Source organism: Triticum urartu, chromosome 6A (genome assembly GCF_056163025.1).
Source record: "Triticum urartu cultivar PI428250 chromosome 6A, HENAU_Tu73, whole genome shotgun sequence".
Taxonomy (NCBI): domain Eukaryota; kingdom Viridiplantae; phylum Streptophyta; class Magnoliopsida; order Poales; family Poaceae; genus Triticum; species Triticum urartu.
The window spans coordinates 528,466,762-528,477,619 of NC_141878.1; the positions used below are offsets into that span (position 1 = coordinate 528,466,762).

General features: G+C 38.2%; 1 protein-coding gene across 1 annotated transcript; it reads right to left on the minus strand.

Moving 5' to 3' along the window:
• Positions 1-1,389: 1,389 nt before the first annotated feature.
• On the minus strand, positions 1,390-2,361 carry LOC147966081 (uncharacterized). The gene has a single exon (XM_087530709.1). It carries the CDS (start codon positions 2,359-2,361, stop codon positions 1,390-1,392), a length of 972 nt encoding a protein of 323 aa, XP_087386835.1.
• Between the last annotated feature and the right edge of the window lie 8,497 nt (positions 2,362-10,858).

Here is a 10,858-nt window from a genome sequence, read left to right on the forward strand (position 1 = left end):
TCATCCCAAGGTTTAATTCGAACATGGCTCGAGCAATATTTTCTGGAGGAAGCATCATGTAGTTCTCAGCTTGCTGCATTTTAGAGAGAGGCCACTTTGGAAACCAAAATAGAGCCGATGGTAGTATCACAACCATGTGTCCCAAATAACCAGGTTGCATATCACGGTCCAGCCAACAATAAATTGCAGATAAGTGGAGAATGTGTGTATGCAAGATGTTGCCACTAGATGATACCCAAGTTCCAAAGATAAACTGCAAAATCCCAGGGTCCCATTGCCTTCCAGAAAAATATGTCCTCTGGTACGTGCAAGTTAGAGAACCAAATGTGCCGATCAGTGCAGTCACTTGAATAAAAATGGAATTTCCCTTGTCCTGCTCATGTATATATTCAAATTCAGTCACAACAAAGTTTCTATTGCCCAGGTGCACCACTGTACCAGCAGAGACATCCGGTTTTCCCAAGAAGCAGCAAGGTAGAAGAATAAAGTGTCGAATTCTAGGATCCTGCTGTGTTGCAGCTGAAAGCTCAAGTCCATGACTAAGATAATCTTTCATAGCAGGAATAAATAAGCATGGCACCCATGTGGTTGAAAGAAACTTAATAGCGCTGAGGCACTGAACATCAAAGATTCCTGGGTCCCATAGTCTGGTAGCTGAACTTGTTACCATAGGAAGCACCCCCTGTTCCACATCTTGAATTGCAAAGATGGAATTTGAATCTCCTATCACAGAGCTCCATTGAGACAAGCTGGTAACAAGAAAATGATTGTGAGCTTCAAAAATAGTACTGGGTGGCTGCACATAATGAGTATGTGACCACCATGTAAGCATCCAGAACGTAACATCCAATTTTGAGTGACCTTGTCTCCATGGGCTAGTTAAAGGAGACGAAAATTGGTGTGCACCAAGGGACATAGTGTCAACTGCATGAGCTGGATACCAAATAGCCTCACGTGTTGTTGGTACAATTTGTGTGGAACCTGATACTGTGTTTGAACCAGAAGCTATCAAACATTCACACAGGAAGTCTAGTAACTGTGACTCCAATGCATGATGATCAATAATGTTGTTGACTCTTTCTTCAACCAGATCCAGACTATCAGAGGAGATATTCACATCCAACATAGAGAGGACCCAAGATAAAATCAGAGCAAGACATGTAGTCGACTCACAGAATATTCTACCATGCCGTAGGCTGAGGCTGGCGGCAGTCAGTGGTGGCTCAGTGATGCCACTGCCAGCTGAACTTGGGTGCTCGGGGATGAATGAAGGCCATGGCAATGGCCTGAGCATATGCTCTTGTTTCTTATTGTTCGGAGTCACATCCAGTTGGAAGGCGGCTGTCTGCACACCAATGTTGTCAATCAAGCATAGGGTCGAACACCTTGTCAGCACCATGATGTCCAGCTCGAGGATGGAACATGGTCGTCGCGATGGCATTGGCGTGACCTCTGGAGGAGTTGGGGGAATGGGGTCATACTCGCCACGACCAGGGGCCTCGCCATGGAACTGTTGGCCTCGCCATGGGCCATAACATCCGTCGAGCAGGTAGCAGGCGTTGGTACCCTCACACTGGCGATGTCAATGACGATGGTCACATCGCACACAACAGAGCATGTAGGTTCGGCGAAGATGTCAAAGCTGGCTTCATGACTCGGACACTCCATCGAAAATGTGATAGGCATCGGTGCAGCAAGGCTACTGTTGTCAATGGCAATGACGCCATGGTCTGCACCGCACTCTCCTAGGGCCGCGAGCTCGGGGAAGACGTCCGTGACTATCACTGTAGGCATGAGGACGTGAACTCCATGGTCATCATCAAGTTTCTTCGTAGCCATCGCTTCCTCGTCGGCGATTTCATCCTCTCTTATCCGGGCAAGGGAGGAAGCACCAGTGATGCTTGATGGAGATCGCGACCGCATAGCATCTTGGATATCTTCCCGCAAGCCCTCGATGTACTGGTGGATGAAGCTCTTGATGCTCAGGTTTGGGTTGATATCCAGTATGTGCTGTACGCATTCCCAGAATGTCGTCGTGTACTTGGCCACTATTGCGGTCTGCTTCTGCTCGAGCAGCGAGCACAAGTGTAGGTTGTACTCCGGCGACACGTCCTGGATGTCGAGGAGGCAGGCACGCTCGTAGATGCACCGGCCATGCAAAGCGAGAGCCCGCGCTGCCCCGCTTCTTGATCGAACTTGAACCACCGCCTCCACATGGTGGATTTTCTGGAACACGGAGATCTTCACCACGCCATACGCTGTAAACACCTGTTGCAATGTCTCCTCATTGACCGGGTAGTACACATGGTGCACAATGACGCGGAGAACACCACCATTGAACATCTCTTGCTGGCTCGACATTTTGTCGAACACCTGGTAGGCAGGAAGGGTGGTGATTGTTTTCCTGGCTATGCACTAAGGGTTTGGATGGCGTTGTTGCTCCACTCCAAGCAGATCCAACCTAGCACAGGGATTTTGTGCGATTCACCGAAGCAAAGCACACCTAGGGCAGTGGATGTTACGGATCTGGTGAGAGAGTTGAGGAACACACAGCGAAAGCAAAATTTTGAGGAAATTTTGGGGCTCTGATTACCAAATTGTCACGACCCGATCGTGGAATGGATCGAGATCGGACAAAATCACCTGAGTACCTTGGTAGTTCGGGATAATTCGAGGAGAATTAGGGTGAGGAATCAGAGAAGGGGATGAGGAACAAGAAAACGGGAGGTGAGAAATCTTTAGAGTTCATTCATCTGCAACATGAATCCCTTTGGTGTTACAACGTGATACATATACTCCTCTCACTAGGCCCACACATGGATATCCCTTGGCCCATCTTGTAGCCCACACACAGGTACAAACCACATGGTGATAGCCCATACAGGGGGTGTTACACATCACCTGAGTACCTTGGTAGTTTGGAATAATTCGAGGAGAATTAGGGTGAGGAATCATAGAAGGGGATGAGGAACAAGAGAACGGGAGGTGAGAAATCTTCAGAGTTCATTCATCTGCAACATGACTCCCTTTGGTGTTACGACGTGATACATATACTCCTCTCACTAGGCCCACACACGGATATCCCTTGGCCCATCTTGTAGCCCACACACAGGTACAAACCACATGGTGACAGCCCATACAGGGGGTGTTACACACCAGATCCCTAGTACCAGAGCCGTCTAGAGGGTATGGCTTTTCTCGCTTCGTGTCACACAGAACACCCCCTCGCCTGAAGTGCTTTCTTAATGGGTTGGCCCAACATGGAGGAGAGCTGTTTTTTCTTCTTATTTTATCTATTACTATTATTGTCATATGTGAGATGGAAATAGTAATAATATTTCAATTAACAAAATCAGCGTGCGTTCAGAAAAATGTTCATGCTACTGCTAGAAAGTGTTGATAGCATTCAAAAACCGTAATTGTAACATTTACATAGTGAGCACACATTTCAACATAATGTTCATTGAATTAAAAAAATATTTACACAATATAAACAAATAGTTTGCTCAAATTTTAAAAATGTCTGTACCATTGAAAAAGTATTTATGATTTTTTTTACTTGTTTAAAAAGAAAATCATGACATTTTAAAATAACGTTTATAAAATTTACAAAAATGGCTTGTGTAAGTAGCAAGGGTCAACCAATGCGATTGCTCGCGCACGTTATTCACAAAGGCCGATCACCTGCTTGAGCAAGCGGGAAGTACTGCACATTGTAGTTCTAAAATAAAGGCATGGACGAGTCAACAAAAAACCTTTTGTGAAAGAAAAAAAATTCACCCTATATTCTTTGGATTTTTTACTAGTATTATGTATTCAATTGTAAAAGTAAAAATGAAAAACTAGTCACGTATTGCAACAACAAAATGATTGAGCGCATATAAAAAATTCCATGCAACTATTAAAAGTCTGTTAAACTATTTTATTAAGTTTTCAAATATTTCTGCAAAACGTTAATGCAACTACAAAACATATTCTGTATTTAAAAAAACTGTTCTTATAGTTTAAGAAATTTTTGTGTATTAAAAAAATCATGTACTCAAAAAATTGTTTGTTCCTTCTTAATAATGTAGTTGTGTAATTATTAGAAAGACTTCACACATTTTAATTTTTTTTAATTAAGTTAGTTGAAAAAATGTTCATGTAATTGCAATAAGTGTTCACACATTCCAATATGTAGTTTTATTTACTAAATGTTTGTTTAATTCATGAAAGTGTTCACACATTTAAATATGTAGTCATATTTATGAAATGTTTGTTTACCTTTTGAATCTGTTCGAAAGTTTAAAACTGTTGTCCTGTCTTTAGAAAAATGTTCATTGTTTATTTTGAAAAAGTTCACCTTGTATTAAAACATCTTTGTGCATACCTATAAAAGATCACTCATTTTAATATAAATGTTCATGTATTTATTTATTTTTTTGAAAAAAGGAGGACAAATAATATAACAGAAATTACTAAAAGCTGGAAAACTAACAGAATGGAAATGAGAAAAACATAATTAATAAAAAAATAGGGGAAAATATCCGAAAATGGAATGCAAAAAAGATATCGAAACACAAAATAAAACTAAAGCAGGGGAAAAAGATCCAAAAATAAAAACAAAACGAGGAACAAACAAACTATAACAACCTAACATTAAAAATTAATTAAAAGACAAGTCGGTCTAGTTTGGACTAGCTTAGTAACTCACACATGAATCCATTTGTGATTGCTATGTGGATTTGACGATACCGAACCAGTTCACCATGGAACAGTGCAATACATGTAGGCGACCGAGCAATACCGAAAGGCTATATCTCGCAAACTATGAGATACCAGTATGCATAAGAGATATACCTTGCTTATAGGGAGTGTAGCTCTCATCTCGCGTGAACCGCCTGCATATAGGCCCGACATATTAGCTCTCTTCACCTGCGCGCTGCTCAGGTAACTTCGATCCCTCGCTATCACACTCATATATTGGTCTGCTTTTTCGTTTTCGTTTTCATTTTAATTTATTTTTTATTAATTTCCCTTTTTGTTTCTTCACTAGTTTTTCTTTGGGTTTTTTTCACCGGTTTCTTTGTTTCTTTCACTGTTTTTATTGTTTTTCCTATTCTTTATTTTTCTTCGTTTTTCTTTGTTTCATTCTCGAGCTTCGCTGTTTTCATTCTTTTGCATTGGTTTCGCCGGTTTTCATTTCTTCCTTTTTTTATTCATTTTTTTTTCAATCTTTTTTAATTGGTTTTCATTATTTTTCGTTCTTTTTTGCACTTGTTTCTTTTTTCTTTGGCGTATTTTCTTTATTTTCAGTTTCCATTGTTTTTGTTGTTTTTCTTTGTCTGTTTTGGTTTTCATTCCACATTTTTATATACGTCAAGTATATCCTTCTAAGGCGTGCTTGACATTTTTAAAATATCAGTTTACCACTTTTAAACACATGGTCAATATTTGACCTATACACATTTAATATTTTTCAAATACTTGCTTGATTTTTTTAAAAGCTTGACTAAATGTTCTAAATGCATTATCAAGTTTGTTCACACACATTTTATATTTTCTATATAATTTTTTTGTATACACGAGAAACATTTTCAAATGTAAGTTTATTTTTAATACATTTTCCGCATTTTTATATAACATTTTAAAGATGTTTGAAATGCTTGACTAACGTTTTTACAAGATTAAATACTTTACATACATGGTCAACATTTTTTTCTATACACTTTTTAACATTTTCAAATTCCTGATTAACTTTTTTTCAAATAAAAGTTTGATATTTTATGAATACATGGTCAAAAAAATTTGAAATGCTTGATTAACATTTTTCAAAATGCTTGATTAATTTTTTTTCAATACATGACCAACTTTCTCACACACAGTGTATAGTTTTTGTATACACTTTTCAGATACATGAGAAATATTTACTTTATACCAATCTAATATTTTTCAATTGTTTGATTAACATATTTTAGGAATGTCTTATGTAATTTTTAAACGTAATTTTGATTTATAAATGAAAGTAAAAAACGTGAAAAAAAAAACGTGAAAGAAAACTGAGTCCGTGGCCTGCCGCGCGCCTGGGCTGGCCCATTGAGGTAGGCTGCGGCCTGAGGTGATCCTGATATGGGCCAGGGCACGGTAAGCGCAGGCAGTTTTATGATTTATCCGGTGGATCCTATATGACGCCCGTTAGCGCCAAATCGGCGCAGCTTCGCTGAAGCGAAGCGAACCAACCGACCGACACGGCTGGCACACTTGCAGCGAGAAGCGGTTTTTGGAATTTTGTAGAAGGTTCGCTAAGCCAGTTCGTTCTTGTTTTGTTTTCTCTTACAGGGTTTTCCGGTTTTCTTCATTATTTTTTATTTTTCCTTTTTTTTCCTGCTTAGTTCTTCATTTTCTACTTTTTTATTTTTTTATTTTCTTTTTTCCATATAAATTGAATATTTCGAAAAAATGTTCAGAATTTTCAAAAGTAGTTTGAATTTCTGATCACGTTTGAAATTCTATTTTATTTCACGTTTCAAAGACGTTCGGAATTCCTGTTTTGTTTACCGTATTGAAGAAAAATGCTCACAGTACATTTAAAAAAATGTTCACTATAAGAAATGTTCATCGTGTATAGAAATTTTGTTCAAGTGCATTTGAAAAAAAAGTTCAACGAATATTTGTAAAATTGTTTTGTGTGTATTTGAATAATGTCCACGGTATACTAAGAAAATGTTTGGTGAGTATTTTAAATTCTTTTTTAATTGTTCACATTTCGAGAAAATGTTCGCATTTTTAAAATGAATATTCTAAAAAACTCATGATTACAAAACATTTGTCTCATTTAAAAAAATGTTCACATTGTTGTCCAAGAAATCTTGAAAATCCCGGGAACTGCCATTTTTTAGATTGTAGTACTTCATATAGTGCTCCATATTAGCCGTACTCAGTACCTAGCTCAGCTGGCTGGCACTGCTAGTAAGCATCGCTAGTTTGGGAGTCCCACTCCAAGCCGATGCACTTTCCTTTTTCTTTTTGCGATTCTCTCAGCGCCTCCGAACTGGGCTGGCCCATTTGTGCGCCACTTTCAGCGAAAGCAGCTCGTTTTGACGCTTACGAGCGTCGAGCAGTGCTCTCGGTTTATCTTCCTGGCTCTGCCTACGTTTTTTTTAGGGTACTCTCAGATGGGTAGTATATCTGCCCAGTTTCATTCGAGTTTAATTTTTAGTTTAAAAATTTCCTTTCACATTTCTTACAGTTTAATTTTTTCGTTATATATATCATTCCTTTACCCCTTTTATATATTTATATTTTCCTTTTTTCATTCCATTTATAAAATCATGTACTGGAAAATGATCACCATGTTTTAAAATATGGTTTGTCATATATTAAAAATTTACATGGTGTATTAAAAATATTCGTCTTGTATTTTAGAAATTTATTTTTTGTATTAGAAAATGACCGCCTGTATTTAAAAAAACAGATATCATGTATTGAATACTATTTGTCATATAATTGAAAATGTTTACAACTTATTGAAATGGCCATCCTGTACTGAGAGTATTTATTGTGTATTAAAAATTGTATATTTTGTTTTGGAAAATTTTCATGAAGTATTAACTAATATTCATCACATGTTATTATTTTTGTGTTAAAAATAATTAAATTTTATTAAAAATGGTCATCCCATCTTAAAAAAATGTTCATCATGTGTTTTTTTGTATCATTATTTCCCTTTTTATTTCTCTTTTCTTACTACTTTTTTACTTAAAATTTGATGGAAATAGAAGTTTTATTATAAAAATATGTGAGCTTTATTTCAAAACACACAAACAACTATTTAGTACCAAGTGAATATTTTAAATTTATGTAAAAAGTATTACTAATGCGTACTTTTTAGTTATATTAACATTTGTTGAATATATGGTAATTTTTTTACTATGATAAAATTTTAATTACTTTTTTACTTAAAATTTGATGGAAATAGAAGTTTTATTATAAAAATATGTGAGCTTTATTTCAAAACACACAAACAACTATTTAGTACCACGTGAATATTTTAAATTTATGTAAAAGTATTACTAATGCGTACTTTTTAGTTATATTAACATTTGTTGAATATATGGTAATTTTTTTACTATGATAAAATTTTAATTACTTTTTGAATTTTTTTGAAATACACTATCATTAATTCTTAATATATGATACACACTCTAAATTATACTGTGAACATATTTGAAGTACATTGCATTTGTTTTGAAAATAACAATGGGCATTTTTTAAATATGTGATGGACTTCTGTAAAACACATTGAAACTTCTTTAAACACACGAAATAATCTTCAAAAACACGATGAATCTTATTTCAAAACATGATGGCCATTTTGATGTACCTGATAAGTTGTTTTAATAGTACCCGATGAACATTTTTAAGTACCCAACAAATATTTTTATTGTGCGGCAAATGTTTCTGCTGTAACATTCTTACTGTACAACAAACCTTTTTTATGTTATATATGGAAATATTTTATGTGGCATGGTGCATATACACAAAAAAAAACTATGTGCCCACGAAACAATTTTCTCAAGACATTTTTCACCATCATTTTTGTGTTGTTTTTGGACTCTAGGTGTGGAAGTTATGATTTTATCTAAATTATATATTTCTAACAGAAGGTTAAGTACACGTATGCCTTTTTCTTTCTTCTACCCCCTCCATTCTTAAATATAAGTTTTTTAGAGATCTTAATATAAGCTACATACGAAGCAATGAATCTACATTCTAAAAATCTGTCTATATACATTTATATGTAGTCTATATTAAAATCTCTACAAAGACTTATACTCCCTCTGTCCGGAAATACTTGTTTGAGGAATGGATGTATCTAGATGTATTTTAGTTCTAAATACATCCATTTCTATCCATTTCCTCGACAAGTATTTTCGGATGGAGAAAGTATTTAGCAACAGAGTAATATGCAGTACACAAGATAGCTCTATACTATCGCTATTTCACTGTAAAAGAAAGACAGTTCAATGCTATTTCAACGAACTCACGCTCGGGAGCAACTATCCGAGAAGTGCTCGTTCCCAGCCTCCCCAAGGGTCATTTAGGGATGGGCGGCGAGTGCGCCACTTGGTGCGCTTTCAATCGTCGCCACATGTCCCACTTTGGGCATTTCCTTCAGATTTTGTTTTTTATTTTATTTTCGCATGCGTTTTAGGGTTTTAATGGTTTTTTCTTGGCTTTTTTAGGCTTTTTAGTTTTTCATGGTTTTACTTAGCTTTTGGAGAAAAAGAAAATTTTGTTTTTTACACGAAAACACACACATATTTTCCATTCACGAGAGCCATGATTTTGGTTCCGCGAGAGGTGCCTCTCGGAAACGAAAATAAAAACATGTTTTCTTTCTTTTTGCAAGAGGCATGGTTTTGCTTCTCGGAAACGAAAAATGTGTTTTCTTGTTTTTTTTCTTTCGCAAGACGCACGGTTTTGCTTATGTGAGAGGCATGATTTTGCTTTCGTGAGAGGAACTGCCATGCCTCTCAAAAACGGAAAAAACGCGTTTTCTTTTTTTATTTTTCCTTCCGTGAGAGGAACAATTTTGCTTTCATAAGAGGCATGATTTTGCTTCCGCGAGAGGCACGGCCATGCCTCTCGAAAACAGAAAAACGTGTTTTTTCCTCTTTTTTTTCTTTCACGAGAAGCATGATTTTGCTTCCGCAAGAGGCACGGCCGTGCCTCTCAGAAACGGCTTTCGAAAAGGAAAAAAATGCTCTCGGTCCGGTTTTTTGGTGATTTTTTTTGTCAAAACCTATTAACATGACATTTAGTTTTAAAGATCTCGACGCAAGGAATCAAACGATAAAAATAGTTCAAGATTTGGACGCATAGTTAAAGAGATAAATTGTTTTGAATAAACGAATCTATGAAAAAAGGAAAAACTCCGAGATGGACAAGTGACACACATGCAGCACGCCACTTGTAACAACCTATGGGAGTGGAAGTGATCTTTGAAGTGAGTACTCATCAATTAGTGATTCCAGCCTCCTCATGATAAGATATAAACTTTGCGCGTAACAAGTTCCCTATGAGACCTCTTAAATCTTATACATCGAGTAAACCAGTCCTGGGCCGAGCAGCCAACTCTTCCCTGGACACAAGCAAGTCCAAGGGCTTCCCTAAAAAAAGCAAAAGAAGCTAAGCCCTAGGGCACATGTACGTCCTGATATGGTCAGTTCCCACTTCAATTGTCAGTCGTCTCTTCTACCTTTCCATTCAGTTTGTTTTATTTAAAGTTCACAAAGGGGGAAAAGACGCCACTTCGATTTTGACAGCACTTTTCCTCCTAACTTCTTTGTCTGGGCCAACTGCAACTTGAGCTTCCAATGGTTCTATGATGTAACAGTTAACCAAAAGTTTCTAGGGATCATCCTTCTTTTTGACAAATATCGTGCGTATGTGTGAAAACAAGCCTCGCCCCTCGCGTCGCCCCCGCGGGTAACCCGGGGGAAAACCCTAGCCGCCACCCCTCGAGTCTCCTCCTCCTCTCTCCCTCCTCGCCGCCGTCCACAGCGCCGCCGGGCGAAGCCTGGCTGGCTGGGCGGCGGCGGGGCTCCTCCCCATCCTCTCCGTCTTGGCTGGCGCGGGACAGCGGAATCTAGAGGAACGCCGGGCGAACGTGGGGTCCGGCGGCGCGGCGGGCGGGTCTTCCATCGGCGTCGTGCGCGGCGCGGCGGTGGCGACCTGCGTGTCGTGAGGTGGTGGCTGCGTTGGCCTGACCGGTGGTCGCGCGTGCTGCCGGATCCAGATCGGATCCATCTGGATCCTATCTTTGGACTCCGTCGGCCGCCGCGGGGTGGTGATGATCGTCGCTGGCCACGTCGGA